Genomic DNA, 24,011 nt, shown 5'->3' on the forward strand with positions numbered 1-24,011 from the left:
ATCCTCCTTTCCTCCTTCCATCCATCCTCAATCCACCCATCATCCATCTCTCATCCATCCATGCTTTCTTTAACAATTGTCTTTCCATCCATCCCTCTTCTATCCATCCCTCATCCACCCAACCATCCTCAATCCATCCATCCCTCCATCCATCCCTCACCCCTCATCCATCCCTCACCCCTCATCCATCCCTCATCCCTCATCCATCCCTCACGCCTCCCTCTCCCTGTTCCCCCCCTCCATTCCCACCTTGGCCTTCCCGGTGCTCTGCAGGATGGGCACCAACGCACAGACCACCTCCTCTTTGCTCTCCACTCTCTTTCCATCCATCCATCCTCCATCCATCCATCCATCCTTTCTTTAACCATTCTCTTTCCATCCATCCCTCCTCTATTCATCCATCATCCATCCATCCATCTTCCTTCAATCCATCCTCCTTTCCTCCTTCCATCCATCCTCAATCCACCCATCATCCATCCATCCCTCATCCATCCATCCATCCATCCATCCATCCTTTCTTTAACCATTGTCTTTCCATCCATCCCTCCTCTATCCATCCATTCTTCATCCATCCCTCATCCCTCATCCATCCCTCACCCCTCCCTCTCTCCCTGTTCTCCCCCTCCATTCCCACCTTGGCCTTCCCGGTGCTCTGCAGGATGGGCACCAACGCACAGACCACCTCCTCTTTGCTCTCCACTCTCTTTCCATCCATCCATCCATCCCTCCATCCATCCTTTAACCATTCTCTTTCCATCCATCCCTCCTCTATCCATCCATCATCCATCCATCCATCTTCCTTCAATCCATCCTCCTTTCCTCCTTCCATCCATCCTCAATCCACCCATCATCCATCCCTCATCCATCCATCCATCCATCCATCCATCCATCCATCCATCCTTTAACCATTCTCTTTCCATCCATCCCTCCTCTATCCATTCCTCATCCATCCATCCATCTTCCTTCAATCCATCCTCCTTTCCTCCTTCCATTCATCCTCAATCCACCCATCATCCATCCCTCATCCATCCTTCAATCCATCCTTTCTTTAACCATCGTCTTTCCATCCATCCCTCTTCTATCCATCCCTTCTCTATCCCTCATCCCTCCATCCATCCCTCACCCCTCCCTCTCTCCCTGTTCCCCCCCTCCATTCCCACCTTGGCCTTCCCGGTGCTCTGCAGGATGTGCACCAACGCGCAGACCACCTCCTCTTTGCTCTCCACTCTCTTTCCATCCATCCATCCTCAATCCATCCATCCATCCCTCCATCCATCCTTTAACCATTCTCTTTCCATCCATCCCTCCTCTATCCATTCCTCATCCATCCATCCATCTTCCTTCAATCCATCCTCCTTTCCTCCTTCCATCCATCCTCAATCCACCCATCATCCACCCATCCCTCATCCATCCATCCTTCCATCCATCCTTTCTTTAACCATCGTCTTTCCATCCATCCCTCCTCCATCCATCCATTCTTCATCCCTCCATCCCTCATCCCTCATCCATCCCTCATCCCTCCCTCTCCCCGTTTCCCCCCTCCATTCCCACCTTGGCCTTCCCGGTGCTCTGCAGGATGGGCACCAACGCCCTCTTTGCTCTTCACTCTCTTTCCATCCATCCATCCATCCTTTCTTTAACCATTCTCTTTCCATCCATCCCTCCTCCATCCATCCATCCATCCTCCATCCACCCATCCATCCCTCATCCCTCATCCATCCCTCACCCCTCCCTCTCTCCGCGTTTTCCCCCCTCCATTCCCACCTTGGCCTTCCCGGTGCTCTGCAGGATGTGCACCAACGCGCACGCCACCTCCTCTTTGCTCTCCACTCTCCATCCCTCCTCCATCCATCCATCCATCCATCCATCCATCCCTCCATCCATCCATCCATCCATCCATCTTCCTTCAATCCATCCTCCTTTCCTCCTTCCATCCATCCTCAATCCACCCATCATCCATCCCTCATCCATCCATCCATCCCTCATCCATCCTTTAACCATTGTCTTTCCATCCATCCCTCCTCTATCCATTCTTCATCCCTCCATCCCTCACCCCTCATCCATCCCTCCTCCCTCCCTCTCCCCGCGTTCCCCCCCTCCATTCCCACCTTGGCCTTCCCGGTGCTCTGCAGGATGTGCACCAACGCCCTCTTTGCTCTCCACTCTCTTTCCATCCATCCATCCTCAATCCATCCCTCCATCCCTCACCCCTCATCCATCCCTCCATCCCTCACCCCTCATCCATCCCTCACCCCTCCCTCTCTCCCTGTTTCCCCCCTCCATTCCCACCTTGGCCTTCCCGGTGCTCTGCAGGATGTGCACCAACGCGCACGCCACCTCCTCTTTGCTTTTGACGCTCAGGACGGGTTCCAGGACGGCGCAGAGCATCCGATAATTATTCGTCACGTATTCCGCAAATTCCTTGTAGAGCTCCATCGGCAAAATACTCATCGTTTGGAAACGGCTCTTCACCCGCAGCGCCGGACACCCGGCTTTGCTCTTACTGCCGCTCGGTTGACTCAGAGGATACCACTGCTCGGCAAAATGCCTTCCGGTGACGCTGGCGATGGGAATGCTCACCATCCCCACGTAATTGCTTTTGTCTTTCTTCCGTTTCTTATCCGTGTCCTTGTAGAGGTGGAGGCGGATGGTGCGGACGGACGGGAGGTTGTTGAATTCGAAGTGTTCTCCCCAGAAGACGTTGTCGGTCCGGGCTTTGCTGGTGGTGCGGGCGTAGAGCATGTCGTCCAGGCACAGCTCGCAGTAGTAGCGCTTCTTGGGGGGAAGGTCGCGCGCTTCGATCACCCACAGCTTCAGGACGTTGTCCACACGGCGGCTGTTGTCCTGCACGGAGGGGGGAAGGGAAGGGGGAGCGATGGGGAAGGGCAATGGGGTGTCCTTCGTGACCTTCTTTAGCTGCGTCGGTTGAGCTTCTCCGGCCTCACCGCTTGACTCTCTCCATCTCAACCAGTTGACCTTCTCCATCTCAACCAGTTGACCCTCTCCATATAACTCAGTTGACTCTCTCCATCTCCACCAGTTGACCCTTCCGATATCTACCAGTTGACCCTCTCCATATCTCTTAGTTGACTCTCTCCATATAACTCAGTTGACTCTCTCCATCTCAACCACTTGACCTTCTCCAGCTTTACCCGTTGACCCTCTCCACCTCTACCAGTTGACTCTCTCCATATAACTCAGTTGACTCTCTCCATCTCTACCAGTTGACCTTCTGCATCTTTACCAGTTGACCCTCTCCATCTCTACCAGTTGACTCTCTCCATATAACTCAGTTGACCCTCTCCATATCTACCAGGTGACCTTCTCCACATCTACCAGTTGACCCTCTCCATCTCTCTTAGTTGACTCTCTACATCTCGACCAGTTGACTCTCTCCATCTTGACCAGTTGACCTTCTCCATCTTTACCCGTTGACCTTCTCCATCTCTACCAGTTGAACCTCTCCATATAACTCAGTTGACCCTCTCCTCCTCTACCAGTTGACTCTCCCCATATCTACCAGTTGATCCTTCAGATATCTACCAGTTGACTCTCTCCATCTCTACCAGTTGACTCTCTCCATCTTGACCAGTTGACCTTCTCCATCTTTACCCATTGACCTTCTCTATCACTACCAGTTGATCCTCTCCATATAACTCAGTTGACTCTCTCCATCTCAACCAGTTGACCTTCTCCATCTTTACCTGTTGACCCTCTCCATATCTCTTAGTTGATTCTCTCCATCTCTACCAGTTGACCCTCTCCATATAACTCAGTTGACCTTCTCCATCTCTACCAGTTGATCCTCTCCATATAAATCAGTTGATCCTCTCCATATAACTCAGTTGACTCTCTCCATCACTACCAGTTGACCTTCTCCATCTTTACCTGTTGACCCTCTCCATATCTCTTAGTTGATTCTCTCCATCACTACCAGTTGACCCTCTCCATATAACTCAGTTGACCCTCTTCTCCTCTACCAGTTGACTCTCCCCATATCTACCAGTTGATCCTTCAGATATCTACCAGTTGACCTTCTCCATCACTACCAGCTGACTCTCTCCATCTTGACCAGTTGACCTTCTCCATCTTTACCCGTTGACCTTCTCCATCACTACCAGTTGACTCTCTCCATATAACTCAGTTGACTCTCTCCATCTTTACCCGTTGACCTTCTCCATCTTTACCCATTGACCTTCTCCATCACTACCAGTTGACCCTCTCCATACAACTCAGGTGACTCTCTCCATATCAACCAGTTGACCTTCTCCATCTTTACCTGTTGATCCTCTCCATATCTCTTAGTTGACTCTCTCCATCTCTACCAGTTGACCCTCTCCATATAACTCAGTTGACTCTCTCCATCTTTACCCGTTGACCTTCTCTATCACTACCAGTTGACTCTCTCCATATAACTCAGTTGACTCTCTCCATCTTTACCCGTTGACCTTCTCTATCACTACCAGTTGACTCTCTCCATATAACTCAGTTGACTCTCTCCACCTCTACCAGTTGATCCTTCAGATATCAACCAGTTGACCTTCTCCATCTCGACCAGTTGACCCTCTCCATATAACTCAGTTGACCCTCTCCATCCTCACCAGTTGACCAACCCTCCCCATCTCGAACACTTGACCCTCCCCACCCCTATCAGCTGATCAGCCCCATCCCCACCTGTTCACCACATCCATCAGTTGACCTCCCCCAATGACTGACCCCCTCCATCTCTCCAAGTTGACCACCTCCATCCATCCCAGTTGACCTCCCCTCCATCAGTTGACCTCCTCCAATGATTGACCACCTCCATCTCTCCAAGTTGACCACCTCCATCCACCCCAGTTGACCTCCCCCAATGATTGACCACCTCCATCTCTCCAAGTTGACCACCTCCATCCACCCCAGTTGACCTCCCCCAATGATTGACCACCTCCATCTCTCCAAGTTGACCACCTCCATCCACCCCAGTTGACCTCCCCCAATGATTGACCACCTCCATCTCTCCAAGTTGACCACTGTCATCCATCCCAGTTGACCTCCCCCAATGACTGACCCCCTCCATCTCTCCAAGTTGACCACCTCCATCCATCCCAGTTGACCTCCCCTCCATCAGTTGACCTCCCCCAATGACTGACCACCTCCATCTCTCCAAGTTCACCACCTCCATCCACCCCAGTTGACCTCCCCTCCATCAGTTGACCTCCTCCAACGATTGACCACCTCCATCTCTCCAAGTTGACCATCTCCATCCATCCCAGTTGACCTCCTCTCCATCAGTTGACCTCCCCCAATGATTGACCACCTCCATCTCTCCATGTTGACCACCTCCATCCACCCCAGATGACCTCCCCTCCATCAGTTGACCTCCTCCAACGATTGACCCCCTCCATCTCTCCAAGTTGACCACCATCATCCACCCCAGTTGACCTCCCCCAATGACTGACCACCTCCATCTCTCCAAGTTGACCACCATCATCCACCCCAGTTGACCTCCCCCAATGATTGACCACCTCCATCTCTCCAAGTTGACCACCTCCACCCATCCCAGTTGACCTCCTCCAATGACTGACCACCTCCATCCACCCCAGTTGACCTCCTCCAACGATTGACCCCCTCCATCCATCCCAGTTGACCTCCCCTCCATCAGTTGACCTCCTCCAACGATTGACCACCCCCACCACGACCTCCTCCTCCTCACCTTGTTGGGCTTCACCGCCCTCTGCAGGTTCTCGATCCATTTATCCCTCTCGGCAGCCGAGCGACAAGCGAAGCACTTGGTCCCCGAGGCCGTGGTCACCTACGGGCGACGGTCAACGGGTGACGGAACTCCATAACAACGTCCGCGTGGACGACGGGAAGGTGGAAACCGTACCTCGAAGCAGAACTCTTGGCCCAAAATACTGCTGTGGACCGCTTTGATGATGGAGTCCTCATCCAAGTTGAGCTCCAACGCTTCGGCCGCGCTGCTGGGACTCAGGAGGGACTCATGCGAGTGCGACTCCTTGAAGCTCTGCATCAGCCGCGCCCTGCGGAGGGGGGGGGGGAACGCTCGGGGAGGGGGTTGGTGGTTGGGGGGTGGGGTGGAATTTTGGGGGGAAGGGGGGGTTTGGAAGTTGGGGGGTGGGAGGGGAGGTGGTGGTGCCCAAGGAGAAGGTGGTGGTGGTGCCATGCGAGTTGTTGGGGTGGTGGTGGTGGTGGTGGTGGCATCTGGGGGGGGTTTGGGGGTACCTGGGGCCTCCGCGCGGGACCTGGGGACGCGTCCGCGGCGCCGCGACGGACAGAGAGAGAGAGAGTCAGGGGGGGCAAAAGGGGGGGGGGGGGGCAATCAGGGGAGAGAGAGACCCCCCCCCCACCACCACCACTACACCCCAATATCAATATCCACACACCCCCCCCCCGGAGACCACCACATGGGGGACATGGGGAGATCCCCCCCCCCCAAAACTGAAGGGCAGCGACGCCAAAAAGAAAGGGATTCCAGGATTGGGCCCCCCCAAAAAAATAAGGGGGGTCCCAGGATTGGGCCCCCTAAAAAATAAGGGGGGTCCCAGGATTGGGCCCCCCCAAAAAAATAGGGGGATCCCAGGATTGGGCCCCCTAAAAAATAAGGGGGATCCCAGGATTGGGCCCCCTAAAAAATAGGGGGATCCCAGGATTGGGCCCCCTAAAAAATAAGGGGGATCCCAGGATAGGACCCCCCCAAAAAGTAAGGGGGATCCCAGGATCGGGCCCCCTAAAAAATAAGGGGGGGTCCCAGGATCGGGCCCCCCCCAAAAAATAGGGGGATCCCAGGATTGGGCCCCCTAAAAAATAAGGGGGGTCCCAGGATAGGACCCCCAAAAAAATAGGGGGATCCCAGGATTGGGCCCCCTAAAAAATAAGGGGGGTCCCAGGATCGGGCCCCCCCAAAGAAATAGTGGGATCCCAGGATTGGGCCCCCCCAAAAAAATAAGGGGGGTCCCAGGATAGGACCCCCCCCAAAAAGTAAGGGGGGTCCCAGGATCGGGCCCCCCCAAAGAAATAGGGGGATCCCAGGATTGGGCCCCCTAAAAAATAAGGGGGATCCCAGGATAGGACCCCCCAAAATAAGGGGATCCCAGGATTGCCCCCCCTCAAAATAAGGGGGATCCCAGGATCGGGCCCCCCCCAAATGGGGGATCACAGGATCAGGCCCCCCCAAAAATAGATGGATCCCAGGATCGGGCCCCCAAAAAATAAGGGGGATCCCAGGATCGGGCCCCCCCAAAATAGGGGGATCCCAGGATTGCCCCCCCCCCAAAAAATAAGGGGGATCCCAGGATCGGGGCCCCCCCCACAAAAAATAAGGGGGATCCCAGGATCGGGCCCATCCCACCAAATGGGGGACCCCAATATCTGCCCCTTCAAACAGGGGGACCCCAATATCTGCCCTCCCCCTCCAAATAGGGGGACCTCAGTATCTGCCCCCACAAATAGGGGGACCCCAAAATCCGTCCCCCCAAAACAGTATATGAGTCCCCCCAAAAAAGGGGGACCCCATTATCTGCCCCCCCAAAATAAGGGGACCCCATTATCTGCCCCTCCCCAAATAGGGGGACCTCAGTATCTGCCCCCCCCCAAAACAAGGGGGGGGGACCCAGACATCCAAACACCCCCAAACCAGGGGGACCCCAATATCGGTCCCCCTCAAGTCAAGGGGACCCCAATATCTGCTCCCTCACAAATAGGGGGACCACGTATGTGCCCCCCCCAAAACCAGGAGAATCCTGACTTTTGCCCCCCAAAAACAGGGGGACCCCGACTTTTTCCCCCCCAAAACGGGTGGGTTCAGACTTTTGCCCCCCCAAAACAGGGGTACCCTGACTTTTGCCCCCCAAAACACGTGGATTCCGACATTTGCCCCCCAAAACCAGATGCAAAAACAGGGGGACCCTGACTTTTGCCCCCCCAAAAATAGGTGGATTCAGACCTTTGCCCCAAAACAGGGGGACCCTGACTTTTGCCCCCCCAAAAACCGGGAGACCCTGACTTTTGCCCCCCCAAAAAAACAGGGGGACCCCGACTATTGCCCCCCCAAAACAGGGGGACCCCAACTTTTGCTCCTCCAAAACACGTGGATTCAGACATTTGCCCCCCCAAAAACAGGGGGACCCCAACTTTTGCTCCTCCAAAACACATGGATTCAGACCTTTGCCCCCCCAAAAACAGGGGGACCCCGACTTTTGCCCCCCCAAAACAGGTGGATTCAGTCATTTGCCCCCCCAAAACAGGGGTACCCCGACTTTTTCCCCCCCAAAACAGGGGGACCCTGACTTTTGCCCCCCAAAACACGTGGATTCAGACCTTTGCCCCCCCAAAAACAGGGGTACCCCGACTATTGCCCCCCCAAAACGGGTGGATTCAGACCTTTGCCCCCCAAAACAGGGGGACCCCGACTTTTGCCCCCCCAAAAACAGGGGGACCCCGACTTTTGTCCCCCCCAAAACCGGGAGACCCTGACTTTTGCCCCCCAAAACAGGGGTACCCAGACTATTGCCCCCCAAAAACAGGGGGACCCCGACTATTGCCCCCCCAAAACAGGGGGACCCCGACTTTTGCCCCCTAAAACACATGGATTCAGACCTTTGCCCCCCAAAATCCAGGCGCACCCCGACTTTTGCCCCCCCAAAGAGGGCTCCCCCCCCCCTTTCCCCCCTCTTCGGGCGCTGCCGCAGCGAAACCGCCTCCGGGCGCTATTTTTATCGCTGGAGCTGCGTAAGCATCGTCCCCACTGTGTCCCCAACGCTGTCCCCAACGCCGTCACCGGCACTTTGTCACCCGCACCCCGTCCGAGGGGGTGGCAGGGCTAAAAATAACCCCCCCCAAAGGCAGGAACCCCCATTCCTGGGGACAAAGGACACCCCAAGGGGACAAAGGACACCCCAAGGGACACCCCTGGGGACACCCCTGGGGACACCCCAAGGGACACCCCAAGAGACACCCCTGGGGACAAAGGACACCCCAAGGGACACCCCTGGGGACAAGGGACACCCCAAGAGACACCCCTGGGGACAAAGGACACCCCAAGGGACACCCCAAGGGGACAAAGGGACACCCCAAGGGACAAAGGGCACCTCAAGGGACAAAGGACACCCCAAGGGACATCCCTGGGGACAAAGGACACCCCAAGGGACACCCCTGGGGACAAAGGGACACCCCTGGGGACACCCCAAGGGGACAAAGGACACCCCAAGGGACACCTCAAGGGACACCCCAAGGGACAAAGGACACCCCAAGGGACACCCCTGGGGACAAGGGACACCCCAAGGGACAAAGGACACCTCAAGGGACAAAGGACACCCCAAGGGACACCCCTGGGGACAAGGGACACCCCAAGGGACAAAGGACACCTCAAGGGACACCCCAGGGGACAAAGGATACCCCAGGGGACAAAGGACACACCAAGGGACAAAGGACACCCCAAGGGACACCCCTGGGGACAAAGGGACACCCCAAGGGACAAAGGGACACCCCAAGGGGACAAAGGACACCCCAAGGAACAAAGGACACCCCAAGGGACATCCCTGGGGACAACGGACACCCCAAGGGGACAAAGGACACCCCAAGGGACACCCCTGGGGACACCCCAAGGGGACAAAGGACACCCCAAGGGACACCCCAAGGGACAAAGGACACCCCAAGGGACAAAGAGACACTCCAAGGGACACCCCAAGGCACAAGGGACACCCCAAGGGACAAAGGACACCCCAAGGGACACCCCTGGGGACAAAGAGACACCCCAAGGGACAAAGGACACCCCAAGGGACACCCCTGGGGACAAAGGGACACCCCAAGGGGACAAAGGACACCCCAAGGAACAAAGGACACCCCAAGGGACATCCCTGGGGACAACGGACACCCCAAGGGGACAAAGGACACCCCAAGGGACACCCCTGGGGACACCCCAAGGGGACAAAGGACACCCCAAGGGACACCCCAAGGGACAAAGGACACCCCAAGGGACAAAGGACACCCCAAGGGACACCCCTGGGGACAAAGGACACCCCAAAGGACAAAGGACACCCCAAGGGACACCCCTGGGGACAAAGGACACCCCAAGGGACACCCCAGGGGACAAAGAGACACCCCAAGGGACGCCCCAAGGCACAAGGGACATCCCTGGGGACACCCCAGGGGACACCTCAAGGGGACAAGGGACACCCCAAGGGACAAAGGACACCCCAAGGGACACCCCTGGGGACAAAGAGACACCCCAAGGGACAAAGGACACCCCAAGGGACACCCCTGGGGACAAAGGACACCCCAAGGGACAAAGGACACCCCAAGGGACACCCCTGGGGACAAAGGTACACCCCAAGGGACAAAGGACACCCCAAGGGACACCCCTTGGGGACAGGAGACCCCATCTCTGGGGACAAAGGACACCTTTGGGGCCGAGGGACATCCCGGGGGACACCGAGGACAGGGTCTGTCCCCATGGGTGGTGACGGTGATGGTGACACCGGGCTGGTGGCCCGGCCACTCTGTCCCCAAGGTGTCCCCAAGGTGTCCGGGGGACGACACCTCTGCCCCAAACCCATCTCAGGGCCACCCAGGACTGTCCCCAACCCCATCCTTGGTGACACCCAAAGAGAAGGGCCACTGCTGTGTCCCCCCTGGTGTCATCCGGACAGGGTTGTCCCCACGCCCACCCTGGTGTCACCTGAACATCAAAGTCCCCACACGTGACCCAGTGCCACCTTGGGATTGTCCCCAAGCCCATCCTGGTGCCACTTGGCCGACGCTGTCCCCACGTCACCGACGTCCACCACCTCTCCCCCAGCGCACAACGGTGCCTCCACTGTGCCCCGACCTCATCCCCTCGATGTCCCCACGCTGTCCCCACTCCCTTCCCTCGATGTCCCCTCTCCATCCCCTTAATGTCCCTTCACTGTCTCCTCTTCCTCCGCTCGATGTCCCCTATCCGTCTCCTCACTGTCCCCTCTCCATCCCCCCATTGTCCCCTCTCCATCTCCTTGATGTCCCCTCGATGTCCCCTCTCCATCCTCTCGATGTCCCCTCACTGTCCCCTCTCCATCTCCTTAACGTCCCCTCGATGTCCCCTCTCCGTCCCCTCTCCCTCCCCTCACTGTCCCCTCTCCATCCCCTCAATGTCCCCTCACTGTCCCCTCTCCATCTCCTTAACGTCCCCTCGCTGTCCCCTCTCCATCCCCTCAATGTCCCCTCTCCATCTCCTTAATGTCCCCTCGATGTCCCCTATCCATCCACTTGATGTCCCCTCACTGTCCTCTCTCCATCCTCTCGATGTCCCCTTGATGTCCCCTCTCCATCCTCTTAATGTCCCCTCGATGTCCCTTCTCCATCCTCTTGATATCCCCTCGATGTCCCCTCTCCATCTCCTTAATGTCCCCTCAATGTCCCCTCTCCATCCCCTCTCCATCTCCTTAATGTCCCCTCGATGTCCCCTCTCCATCCTCTTGATGTCCCCTCACTGTCCTCTCTCCATCCTCTTGATGTCCCCTCGATGTCCCCTATCCATCCACTTGATGTCCCCTCACTGTCCTCTCTCCATCCTCTCGATGTCCCCTCGATGTCCCCTCTTCATCCCCTCAATGTCCCCTCACTGTCCTCTCTCCATCCTCTCGATGTCCCCTCAATGTCCCCTCTTCATCCCCTCAATGTCCCCTCACTGTCCTCTCTCCATCCTCTCGATGTCCCCTCAATGTCCCCTCTTCATCCCCTCAATGTCCCCTCACTGTCCTCTCTCCATCCTCTCGATGTCCCCTCAATGTCCCCTCTCCATCCCCTCACTGTCCCCTCTCCATCCTCTCGATGTCCCCTCTCCATTTCAGTAATGTCCCCTCAATGTCCCCTCTCCATCTCATTAATGCCCCCTCTCCCTCCCCTCGATGTCCCCTCGCTGCCCCCTCTCCCTCCCCTCGCTGTCCCCTCGCTGTCCCCTCTCCATCCTCTCGATGTCCCCTCGATGTCCCCTCTCCATCCCCTCGCTGTCCTCTCTCCATCCCCTCACTGTCCTCTCTCCATCCCCTCGCTGTCCCCTCGCTGTCCCCTCTCCATCCTCTCGATGTCCCCTCGATGTCCCCTCTCCATCCTCTCGATGTCCCCTCGCTGTCCCCTCTCCCTCCCCTCGCTGTCCCCTCGCTGTCCCCTCTCCCTCCCCTCGCTGTCCCCTCTCCCTCCCCTCGCTGTCCCCTCGCTGTCCCCTCTCCCTCCCCTCGCTGTCCCCTCTCCCTCCCCTCTCCCTCCCCTCGCTGTCCCCTCGCTGTCCCCTCTCCCTCTCCTCGCTGTCCCCTCGCTGTCCCCTCGCTGTCCCCTCTCCCTCCCCTCGCTGTCCCCTCGCTGTCCCCTCTCCCTCCCCTCTCCCTCCCCTCGCTGTCCCCCCCGCTGTCCCCCCGTGTCCCCCCACCTGTCGTGGTCGGCGCTGCGGAACCGCGGCAGGATCTGCCGGAAGCTGCTGGTCCGGTCCAGCTTGGGTTGGCTCTTGGTGCGCTTGATGGAGCTCTTGAGGCGGCGGCTCAGGAAGCCTTGCTGGGGTACAGGCGGATGAGGGGGGGCCCCGGGGGGGCCTGAGGGGTCCTGGGGGGGTCCTGAAGGGGTCCTGGGGGGTCCTGAGGGGGTCTTGGGGGTCTTGGGGGGTCCTGGAGGGTCCCAGGGGGGTCCTGAGGGGGTCCTGGGGGGTCCTGAGGGGGTCTTGGGGGTCCTGAGGGTGTCCTGGTGGGTCCTGAGGGGGTCTTGGGGGTCCTGGGGGGGTCCTGAGGGGGTCCTGGGGGGTCCTGAGGGGGTCTTGGGGGTCCTGAGGGTGTCCTGGTGGGTCCTGAGGGGGTCTTGGGGGGTCCTGGAGGGTCCCGGAGGGTCCCAGAGGGGTCTTGGGGGCCATAGGGGGGTCCTGAGGGGGTCCTGAGGGTCCTAGGGGGGTCCTGAGGGGGTCCTGGGGGTGTCCTGGGGGGTCCCAGGGGGCTCTTGAAGGGATCATGGGGGGACTTGAAGGGTCCCAGAGGAGTCCTGGAGGGGTCTTAAGAGGTCCTGAGGGGGTTTTGGGGGTCCTGGGGGAGTCCTGGGGGTCATAGGGAGGTCCTGAGGGGGTCTTGGGGGGGTCCCAGGGGGATCTTGAGGGGGTCATGGGGGGTCCTGAGGGGGTCTTGGGGGTCATAGGGGGGTCCTGAGGGGCTCCTGGGGGTCCCAGGGGGCTCTTGAGGGGATCATGGGGGGACTTGAGGGGTCCCAGGGGAGTCCTGGGGGGGTCTTAAGAGGTCCTGAGGGGGTTTTGGGGGTCCTGGGGGGGTCCTGGGGGTCATAGGGAGGTCCTGAGGGGGTCTTGGGGGGTCCTGGAGGGTCCCAGGGGGATCTTGAGGGGGTCATGGGGGGTCCTGAGGGGGTCTTGGGGGTCATAGGGGGGTCCTGAGGGGCTCCTGGGGGTCCCAGGGGGCTCTTGAGGGGATCATGGGGGGACTTGAGGGGTCCCAGGGGAGTCCTGGGGGGGGTCTTAAGAGGTCCTGAGGGGGTTTTGGGGGTTCTGGGGGGGTCCTGGGGGTCATAGGGAGGTCCTGAGGGGGTCTTGGGGGGTCCTGGAGGGTCCCAGGGGGATCTTGAGGGGGTCATGGGGGGTCCTGAGGGGGTCTTGGGGGTCATAGGGGGGTCCTGAGGGGTCGTGGGGGGTCCTGAAGGGGTCATGAGGAGGTCCTGAGGGGATCATGGGGGGTCCTGAGGGGTCCCAGGGGGGTCTTGAGGGGATCATGGGGGGTCCTGAGGGAGTCCTGGGGGGGTCCTCGGGGGGTCCTGGGGGGGTTCCAAAGTCCAGGGGAGGGGGGGGGGGGAGCGGGATTTGGTGGTGGGAATGAGGATGGAGAAGGAGCCGGGTACCATAGGGCCGCGGTTACCATAGCAACGGGTACCATAGGGCCGCGGTTACCATAGCAACGGGTACCATAGGGCCGCGGTTACCATGGTAACGGGTACCATAGGCCCTGGGTTGCCACAGTGATGGGGAGGCTGGCGTTACCGTGGCAACGAGATGCGGAAGACTAATGTCATCCTGTAGGAGTGGGGTTGCCAGGGTGATGGGGAGGGTGGCGTTACCATGGCAACGGGTACCACAGGGCCTGAGTTACCATGGCTGGGGTTACCGTGGCAACAGGATACATCTGACCGGGGTTCATTATAGAATAGGGTTACCATGGCAACAAGGCATATAGGGCCGGAGTCACTATAGAATGGCGTTACCATGGCAACAGGATGGATAGAGGTCACCATATAGGATGGGGTTACCATGGCAACAGGATGGATAGAGGTCACCATATAGGATGGAGTTACCATGGCAACAGGATAGGGGTCACTATATAGCACAGGGTTACCATGGCAACGGATAGGGGTCACTATATAGGATGGGGTTACCATGGCAACAGGATAGAGGTCGCTATATAGGATAGGGTTACCGTGGCAACAGGATAGGGGTCACTATATAGGATGGGGTTACCATGGCAACAGGGGGTCACCATATAGAGTGGGGTTACCACGGCAACAACTAAGGGGGTTACCATAGGCCAGAGGACCGAGGTTACCATAGCAACAGGTACCCCAAGGATGGGGTTCCCATGGCAACCGGGGTTACCATAGCAACACTTACCCCAAGGACGGGGTTCCCATGGCAACGGGTACCACAGGATGGGGGTTCCCATAGCAGAGATTGGGGGGGGGGGATGTGGAGTAACCATGGCAACAGGCATGTTGGGGGGGGTGGTTGCCATGGCGACAGGCGTGTGAGGGATGCGGTAACCATGGCAACAGGCGTGTGTGCACTCACCGAGGGCCGGAAGGGGGGGCGCCGGCCCCTCCATGCTGATGCTCGGCTGCTTCCCGCCCGGAACGCTCTTCCTGCGGGAGCGGCCGCCGTGGTAATCTGGGGGGGGGGGGGCAAAAAGGGGGGGCAAAAAGGAGTTTGGGGGGGGGGGGCAGGGGGGCCGAATCCCCCCAAAACCCCCCCATCAGCCTTAACCCCCCCCATCCCCCCAAATCCCATCCCCATTCCCATCCTTTCCCCCCCCCAAGGAAGGATTTGGGGGGGCCAAGATTGAAGGGAGGGGGGGATTTTGGAGGGGGGGGCAAAAAGGAGTTTGGGGGGGGGGCAGGGGGGCAGAATCCCCCCAAAACCCCCCCATCAGCCTTAAACACCCCCCCCATCCCCCCAAATCCCATCTCCATCTCTCATCCATTCCCCCCCCCCCCCCAACCAAGGAAGGATTTGGGGGGGCCAAGATTGAAGGGGAGGGGGGATTTTGGAGGGGGGGGCAAAGGGGGGGGCAAAAAGGAGTTTGGGGGGGGCAGGAGGGGCAGAATCCCCCCAAAACCCCCCCATCAGCCTTAACAGCCCCCCCATCCCCCCCAAAACCCCTTATCCCCCCCATCACCAAAGGAAGGATTTGGGGGGGCCAAGATTGAAGTGGGGGGGGATTTTGGGGGGGGGGGGGGCAAGAAGGGGGGGGGCAGGAATTTGGGGGGGGGAAGAATTGGGGGGGCAGGAATTTGGGGGGGGGAGGAGTTGGGGGGGAAGAAAAGGGGGGGCAGGAGTTGGGGGGGGGGGGGGAGGAATTTGGGGGGGGTCTCAGCACCCAGAAAGGATTTGGGGGGGCCCTGAGGGGGGGGGTGGTGCTTCCCTCCCTCCTCCTCCCCCCAAATCCCTTTTCACCCCCCCAGTTTTGGGGTGCCCCCCCCCACACTTTGCCCCTCCCTCCTCAGTTTTGGGTTCCCCCCCCTATTTTTTTGCCCCCCCCCCAATATTTGGGTCCCCCCTAACTCTGCCCCCCCCATTTCTGCCCCCTCAACCCCCCCAGTTTTGCCCCCCCCATTTTTGAGGCCCCCCCATTTTTCAGTCCCCCTTCATTTTTGCCCCCCCCTTTTTTTTGCCCCCCCCTTTTTGCCCCCCACTATTTTTTGCCCCCCCCCCCATTTCCCTCCCCTTCATTTTTGGGTCCCCTCATTTTTTGGTCCCCCCTTTTTTTGAATCCCCCCACTTTTGAGTCCCCCACATTTTTGGTCCCCCCCTTTTTTATGTCCCCCACATTTTTGGTCCCCCCCATTTTTGAGTCCCCCCATTTTTGAGTCCCCCCCATTTTTGGTTCCCCCCCATTTTGAGTCCCCTCAATTTTCAGTCCCCCCATTTTTTGGGTCCCCCCCACTTTTGAGTCCCCCTATTTTTTGGTCCCCCCATTTTTGGGTCCCCCCCTATTTTTTGCCCCCCCCCCCTTTCTGGGTCCCCCAAGTTTCCTTCCCCCATTTTTTTGCCCCCCCATTCCGGTGTCCCCTACTTTTTACCCCCCCATTTTTACCCCTATTTCCCCCCCCCATTTTTGCCCCCATTATTCCTCCCCTTATTATTCCCCCCCCATTTTTGGGGGTCCATTAACACCCCCCCTTTTTACCCCCCTTTTTAACCCCCCCATTTTTGAACCCCTACTTTTTACCCCTATTTTTCCCCCCCCCATTTTTGCCCCCCTTATTCCTCCCCTTATTATTCCCCCCCCGTTTTTGGGGTCCATTAACACCCCCCCATTTTTACCCCCCATTTTTTACCCCCCCATTTTTGACCCCCCTTTTTTACCCCTCATTTTTTACCCCCCCATTTTTACCCCCCTATTTCCCCCCCCCATTTTTGCCCCCCTTATTCCTCCCCTTATTATTCCCCCCCCATTTTTTGGGGTCCATTTACACCCCCCCTTTTTACCACCTTTTTTAACCCCCCCATTTTCGACCCCCTACTTTTTACCCCCCGATTTTTACCCCTATTTTTCCCCCCCCCATTTTTGCCCCCATTATTCCCCCCCTTATTATTCCCCCCCCATTTTTGGGGGTCCATTAACACCCCCCTCATTTTTTCCCCCCATTTTTCACCCCTATTTCAGTTCCCCCCATTTTCCATTCCCCCCATTTTTCCCCCCTATTTCAGTTCCCCCCATTTTTCATTCCCCCATTTTTCCCCCCTATTTCAGTTCCCCCCATTTTTTCATTCCCCCATATTCGTCCCCCATTTTTCATCTTCCCCCCATTTTTCACCCTCCCACATCAGTTCCCCCCATTTTTCGTTCCCCCCCATTTTTCCCCCCCCCCCATTTCCCACCCCCCCATTTCTGCCCCCCCCATATTAACCCCCCCCCCCATATTAACCCCTTCCCCCCCAGTTTACCGGCCAGGGTCCTGCTGGTGGGGTCGAGGCTCGTTCTGGGCCCGGGGGGGGCCCCGAGAGTGCCCCTCAGCGCCCAAGGGGGGGGGGGGGGGGGGGGACCCCCACATCCTGACCTTTAGTTTTGGGGGGTGGGGGGGTGGGGGGGGTACCTAAAGCCACCCCGGAGGGGCCCCGAGAGGCCCCCGAGAGCCCCTGGGGGGGCTCAGGGCCACGGGCAGCATCCTTGCACGCGCGTGTGCAAGGGAGGGGAGGGGCTTGCACGCTCGCTTTTAGCCTTGCACGCTCGCTCTTAGCTTTGCACGCTCACCGGAGGTCATGCACGCTCGCCGGGGGCTTTGCACGCTCAATGCCACCCTTGCACACTCAACGCCACCCTTGCACGCTCACCCCTGGCCTCGCACGCTCCCCTGAGCTCGTGAACGCTCGGCAGCCCCGGCTTTGCACACTCACGCACGCTGCCCGGAGCTCGTGCACGCTCAGCGCCGGCTTTGCACACTCCCCTGAGCTCGTGCACGCTCCCCCTGGCCTTGCACGCTCACCTGAGCTCCTACTCACTCCCCCTGGCCTTGCACGCTCAGCCCCAACCTTGCACGCTCCCCTGAGCTCTCACACGCTCCCCCACGGGGCCTCGCACGCTCACTTTGGAGCTTGCACGCTCACTTTGGAGCTTGCACGCTCACCCCCAGCCTTGCACGGTCGCTCCTGGCCTCGCACACCCACCCCCCGGGTCGTGCAACGCTCACACTCCCCCCCGGAGCCACGCACGCTCCCCTCAGGCCTTGCACACTCAGCTCTGGCTGCTCACGCTCGCCCCAGGCCTTGCACACTCGCTCCTGGAGCTGCACACACTCGCCCTCGCCCCAGGAGCCATGCACGCTCCCCTCTGGCCTTGCACACTCACACCGAGCTCTGTGCACTCACACTCCCCCCCCCGGGCCCGTGCACACTCCCCTCAGACCGCACACACTCACCGCAGCCCTCACACACTCCCCCCCCGGCCTTGCACGCTCACCCCTATTGCTCCCCACCCCCTTTCCTGCCTTGCACACTCACCTGAGCAGCCATGCACGCTCAGCCCAAAGCCTCACACGCTCACCTTCCCCCCCCTCAGCCCTTTGCACGCTCACCTGCAGCACCTTGCACGCTCCATGCCAGCCGTGCACCCCCAAAGCCTTGCACACACACACCCCCCTCAGCTCTTTGCACGCTCCCCGGCACCCCCCAAAAAGCCTCGCGCGATCCCTTCCAGCCTTTGCACACTCAAACCCAGCACCTTGCACGCTCCCCGGTGCCCCCGAAGCCTCCCACGCAGCCCCTCCTTGCACACTCACCCCCTGCCTTGCACGCTCAGCCCAGCACCGTGCACACCCCCTCCTTTGCACACTCACCCCCCCCTTTGCACACTCACCCTCAGCACCTCGCAGGCTCCCTCTCTCCCACTTCGTCCCCCCTCCCCTTGCACGCTCGCCCCCTCCTTTGCACGCTCCTCCTCACCTTTGCACACTCATCCCCTCCTCCGCTCAGTACCCCCTTCCCCGGCTCCGTCGCCCCCTCGTTTGCACACTCACCACCCCCTCCTTTGCACGTTCGCCCTCACCTCCGACACCTCGCACGACCCCTCCTTTGCACGCTCGCCCCCTCTTTTGCACGCTCACCCCTTGCTTTGCACGCTCGCCCCCCGCTTTGCACGCTCGCCCCTTCCTTTGCACGCTCGCCCCTTCCTTTGCACGCTCGCCACCGCCTCCTTCGCACGCCCCCCGCCCCCCTCAGCACCCCGCGCGCCCCCTCCTTTGCACACTCGCCCCCTCTTTAGCACACTCGCCCCCTCCTTTGCACACTCGCCTCCCCGCTTTGCACGCTCGCCCCTCGCTTTGCACGCTCGCCCCCGGCTCCCTTGCACGCTCCCCCGCCCCCCCGTCCCTTTGCACGCTCAATCTCTTGCACACTCGCCCCCTCCGTTGCACACTCGCCCCCTCCTCCCTCACTCACCCCCCCCTCCGCCGCCGCCGCCGCCGCCGCCCCGCGCTCGCCCCGCCCCCACGGCCCGGGAGGGGGGGGGGGAGAGAGCGAGGGAGGGGGCGGGGCCACGTTGCCATGGCGACAGGACACGCCCCCTCCGCCGCCACCGCGGGAAAGAACACCCCCCCCACCCCACCCCGGTGACGTCAGCAGGGTCCCCATTGGGGGGAGTGGGGGGGTACTGGGAGCACTGGGAGTGGGGGTGGGGGGGTACTGGGAGCACTGGGAGTGAGGGTGGGGGGTACTGGGAGCACTGGGAAGGAGGGTGGGGGTACTGGGAGCACTGGGAGTGGGGGTGGGGGGGGTACTGGGAGCACTGGGAGTGGGAGTGGGGGGAACTGGGAGCACTGGGAATGAGGGTGGGGGGTACTGGGAGCACTGGGAGTGGGGGTGGAGGTATTGGGAGCACTGGGAGTGGGGGTAGGGGTGGTACTGGGAGCATTGGGAGCACTGGGAGTGAGGGTAGGGGTGGTACTGGGAGCACTGGGGGCACTGGGAGTGGGGGTAGGGGTGGTACTGGGAGCACTGGGAATGGGGTAGGAGTGGTACTGGGAGCACTGGGAGTAGAGGTGGCACTGATGGCACTGGGAACAGAGGGGGAGTGGTACTGGGAGCACTGGTGAAACTGGGGATGGTGGCATGGGGGGCACTGGGGGGGCACTGGGAGCACTGGGAGCAGCAGGGATGGTGACACTGGTGACACTGGTGACAGCGATGGGCATACTGGGGATACTGGGGATACTGGGGGCCACACTGGTGACAGTGATGGGGACACTGGGGACACTGGGGACAGCGATGGGGATACTGGGGACACTGGTGACAGTGATAGGGATACTGGGGACACTGGGGGCCACACTGGTGACAGTGATGGGGATACTGGGGACACTGGGGGCCACACTGGTGACAGTGATGGGGATACTGGGGACACTGGGGGCCACACTGGGGACAGCGATGGGGATACTGGGGACACTGGGGGCCACACTGGGGACAGTGATGGGGATACTGGGGACACTGGGGGCCACACTGGGGACAGCGATGGGGATACTGGGGACACTGGGGACAGTGATGGGGACACTGGGGACACTGGGGACCACACTGGTGACAGTGATGGGGATACTGGGGACACTGGGGACCACACTGGTGACAGTGATGGGGATACTGGGGACACTGGGGGCCACACTGGGGACAGCGATGGGGATACTGGGGATACTGGGGGCCACACTGGGGACAGCGATAGGGATACTGGGGATACTGGGGACAGTGATGGGGATACTGGGGACACTGGGGGCCACACTGGGGACAGTGATGGGGATACTGGGGACACTGGGGACCACACTGGTGACAGTGATGGGGATACTGGGGACACTGGGGACAGTGATGGGGACACTGGGGACACTGGGGACCACACTGGTGACAGTGATGGGGATACTGGGGACACTGGGGACCACACTGGTGACAGTGATGGGGATACTGGGGACACTGGGGGCCACACTGGGGACAGCGATGGGGATACTGGGGATACTGGGGGCCACACTGGGGACAGCGATAGGGATACTGGGGATACTGGGGACAGTGATGGGGATACTGGGGACACTGGGGGCCACACTGGGGACAGTGATGGGGATACTGGGGACACTGGGGGCCACACTGGTGACAGCGATGGGGATACTGGGGACACTGGGGGCCACACTGGTGACAGCGATGGGGATACTGGGGACACTGGGGGCCACACTGGGGACAGTGATGGGGATACTGGGGACACTGGGGGCCACACTGGGGACAGCGATGGGGATACTGGGGACACTGGGGGCCACACTGGGGACAGCGATGGGGATACTGGGGACACTGGGGGCCACACTGGTGACAGCGATGGGGATACTGGGGACACTGGGGACCACACTGGGGACAGTGATGGGGATACTGGGGACACTGGGGACAGTGGTGGCGGGGGTGGCTCTCGCCCCCCCCCCCCCCCGTTGCCATGGAGACGCTTCAGCATCCCGGGAAAAATGGAGCCGGTTTGGAAGTGGGGGGGGGAGAGGGAGGGGGAATGGGGGGACCCGAGTGTCCCCAAAACCCCTTCCTGGTCCCCAACCCCCCCCCCGGGGGGCCATTGATGGGGGGAAAGAGGAAGGGGGAAAGAGGAAGGGGGAAAAGGAAGGGGGGGAAAGGAAGGGGGAAAAGGAAGGGGGGAAAGAGGAAGGGGGAAAAGAGGAGGGGGGAAAGAGGAAGGGGGGAAAGAGGAAGGGGGGAAAGAGGAAGGGGGGAAAGAGGAAGGGGGGAAAAGGAAGGGGGGAAAAGGATGGGGGGAAAGAGGAAGGGGGGAAGAGGAAGGGGGGAAAGAGGAAGGGGGGAAAGGAAGGGGGGAAAAGGGAAGAGGAATGGGGGAAAGTGACGGGGGGAACAGGAATGGGGGAAAAGGAAGGGGGGAAAAGGAAGGGGGGAAAAGGAAGGGGGGAAAAGGAAGGGGGGAAAAGGAAGGGGGAAAAGGGAAAAGGAAGGGGGGAAAAGGAAGGGGGGAAAAGGAAGGGGGGAAAAGGAAGGGGGGAAAAGGAAGGGGGGAAAGAGGAAGGGGGGAAAGAGGAAGGGGGAAAAGGAAGGGGGGAAAAAGGAAGGGGGGAAAAGGAAGGGGGGAAAAGGGGGGTTAAAAGGAGGGGGGGGGTAGGACCAGCCGCCTCCCTGCGCCGTCTCCATGGCAACCGTTGCCGAGCAGCCATGCGTGCCTCCAGTGAGCATTATGGGATGGCTCTTTTCAGCTTTTACCGGGGGGGGGGGCGTTTGGGGGGGTTGGGGGGGTGAACCGGGGGGATGGGGGGAAGGGGGGGGGGGCGGGGGGTGATGCTGAGCCTCCTTTTTCTCCCTCCTCAAAGGGGTTTGGGGTTTGGGTTTTTTCTTGGGGGGGGGGGGTATGGGGGGGTCCCCTCTCAATTTATTTCCTTCCCCCCCCCTTCCCTCCTTATCCCATCCCAGTACCGTGTTCGGGGTGGGGGCGCCCCTCAACTGGGACGCTGACGGTTCGGCGCAGCAGTTTGCTCCGACACGGTTCGCTCCGGCGATCCCGGAGAAGCAAAGGATGGATCTGAGATGATGAGGATGAAAGGGGGGGGTTAAAATAGAAGAAGAGGCACCCCCCTTTTCATTTTATATCCTAACCCCCCCCCCCAAAAAAAAGAGATATGAAGACCCCCCCCAATAAAAACTCACCTCCTCCTCATCCAGCATCAGCAGCTGATTCCCGGAGATGATGCAGAAACGGGGGTTCCAGGGGGGCCGTTCGTAAGGGGAGGGGGCGTAAGGCCCACGGGCCAAGGGGGGGGGTCCTCCTCGCACATCTGGCAGGAAGGGGGGGTTCACAGCTGGAAGCCCCCCCCACCCCCTCGGCTGCCCCCCCCACCCATGGGTGCCGGGTTCGCGCATCGCTCCGCTTCGCCGCAGCCCAACGGGATGGAATATAAGGGAAAGGGGGGGGGGGGGGGGAAGAAAACCTAGAGATCTTGGGGGGGGCCCCCCTTGGGATTCTTGGGGTCGCCTGGATACCGATCGCACCCCCCCCTCTCCGAAACAAAAAATATAACGCCTGGACACCCCCCCACCCCGAAACGCCTGGATTCCCCGGAACGCCTGGATCCCTCGTCCTCCCACGCTGAGGATGCTCAAGGCCCGGATGCCTGGATCCCTCCTGGATCCTTTCCGGATTCTTGGCCCCCCTCCTCCCTCCCTCTCCAAAATTCCACCCCCCCCCCCCTGGCTTTAAAAGCTTGGAGACCCCCCCCCCATCCTTCCAAGTTCTGGAATGCCTGAATTCCAACACCCCCCCCCCCCCCTTTCCAACTCCGGAACGCTTGGATCCCTCAACCTCCCACGCTGAGGATGCTCAAGGCCCGGATGCCTGGATCCCTCCTTGGTCCCTTCCGGACCCCTGAGTGCCTCCTGGATTCCTGACCCCCCCCTTTTTCCCCCTCTTCCCCCCCAAAAAAAACCCACCTGGACACCCCCCACCCCCCCAAAATAAAAGCCTGGACCACTCGCCCTCCCACGCTGAAGATGCTCAAGATCCACATGCCTGGATGCCCCTCTGGATCGCTGGGGGCCCCTCAAAGTGTCTGGACCCCCTCAAAATGCCTTGGCAGCCCCCCACAAACGCCTGGACCCCCCCTAAAATGCCTGGACACCCCCCAAAATGCCTGGACACCCCCCAACCTGGAATGCCTGGATCCCTTGACCCCCCAAGCTGAGGATGCTCAAGGCTTGAATCCCTGGATCCCACTTGGCTGCCTTGGTGCCCCCCCCAAAATTCCTGGATCACCCCAAACCCTGGAACCCCCCCAAGTGCATGGACCCCCCCAAAAAATGCCTGGACCCCCCCAAAATGCCTGGACCCCCCCTCCCAATCTGGAATGCGTGGATCCCTTGACCCCCCAAGCTGAGGATGCTCAAGGCTTGGATCCCTGGATCTCACCTGGCTGCTTTGGTGGCCCCCATCCCCCCAAAATCCTGGGCCCCCCCAAACGCCTGGACAACCCCCCCCCCCAAAAGCTTTGGATTCCCCCCCCCTCCAAACACGTGGACCCCAATATTCCCCAACATCTGTATCCCTTGACCTCCCACACTGAGGATGCTCAAGGTCTGGATTCCTGGATCCCTCCTGGCTGCCTTAGTGCCCCCCCAAAAAACACTTGGATCCCTCATGGCTGTCTTAGTGCCCCCCCAAAAAACACTTGGATCCCTCATGGCTGTCTTAGTACCCCCCCAAAAAACATCTGGACCCCCCCCGATCCTTGGAACCCCCCCCAACTCCGGAACACTTGGGTTCCCTCAA

General features: G+C 59.9%; 1 protein-coding gene across 14 annotated transcripts in view; it reads right to left on the bottom strand.

Moving 5' to 3' along the window:
• The window catches only part of SYNGAP1 (synaptic Ras GTPase activating protein 1), a 67,477-nt gene that overhangs the window by 40,231 nt on the left and 3,235 nt on the right, over positions 1-24,011 (bottom strand). For 6 of the 14 annotated variants that reach the window (XR_008447446.1, XR_008447447.1, XM_054051997.1 and 3 more), the window contains exons 2-9: positions 22,397-22,524; positions 22,166-22,271; positions 14,798-14,893; positions 12,404-12,525; positions 6,226-6,245; positions 5,870-6,023; positions 5,696-5,794; positions 2,290-2,844 (exon numbers count right to left, since the gene is read on the bottom strand). Coding sequence is in view for 12 of the 14 variants with exons in the window: in XM_054051997.1 (XP_053907972.1) it covers positions 2,290-2,844; positions 5,696-5,794; positions 5,870-6,023; positions 6,226-6,245; positions 12,404-12,525; positions 14,798-14,893; positions 22,166-22,271; positions 22,397-22,524 (1,280 nt within the window). In the remaining 2 variants the exon portion in view is untranslated. Of the gene's footprint in view, positions 1-2,289; positions 2,845-5,695; positions 5,795-5,869; positions 6,024-6,225; positions 6,246-12,403; positions 12,526-14,797; positions 14,894-17,173; positions 17,250-22,165; positions 22,272-22,396; positions 22,525-24,011 lie in introns of those variants that run through there. The other 8 variants (XM_054052007.1, XM_054052006.1, XM_054051998.1 and 5 more) reach the window with 5 other exon arrangements.

This window comes from Cuculus canorus, chromosome 31, assembly GCF_017976375.1.
Source record: "Cuculus canorus isolate bCucCan1 chromosome 31, bCucCan1.pri, whole genome shotgun sequence".
NCBI lineage: Eukaryota > Metazoa > Chordata > Aves > Cuculiformes > Cuculidae > Cuculus > Cuculus canorus.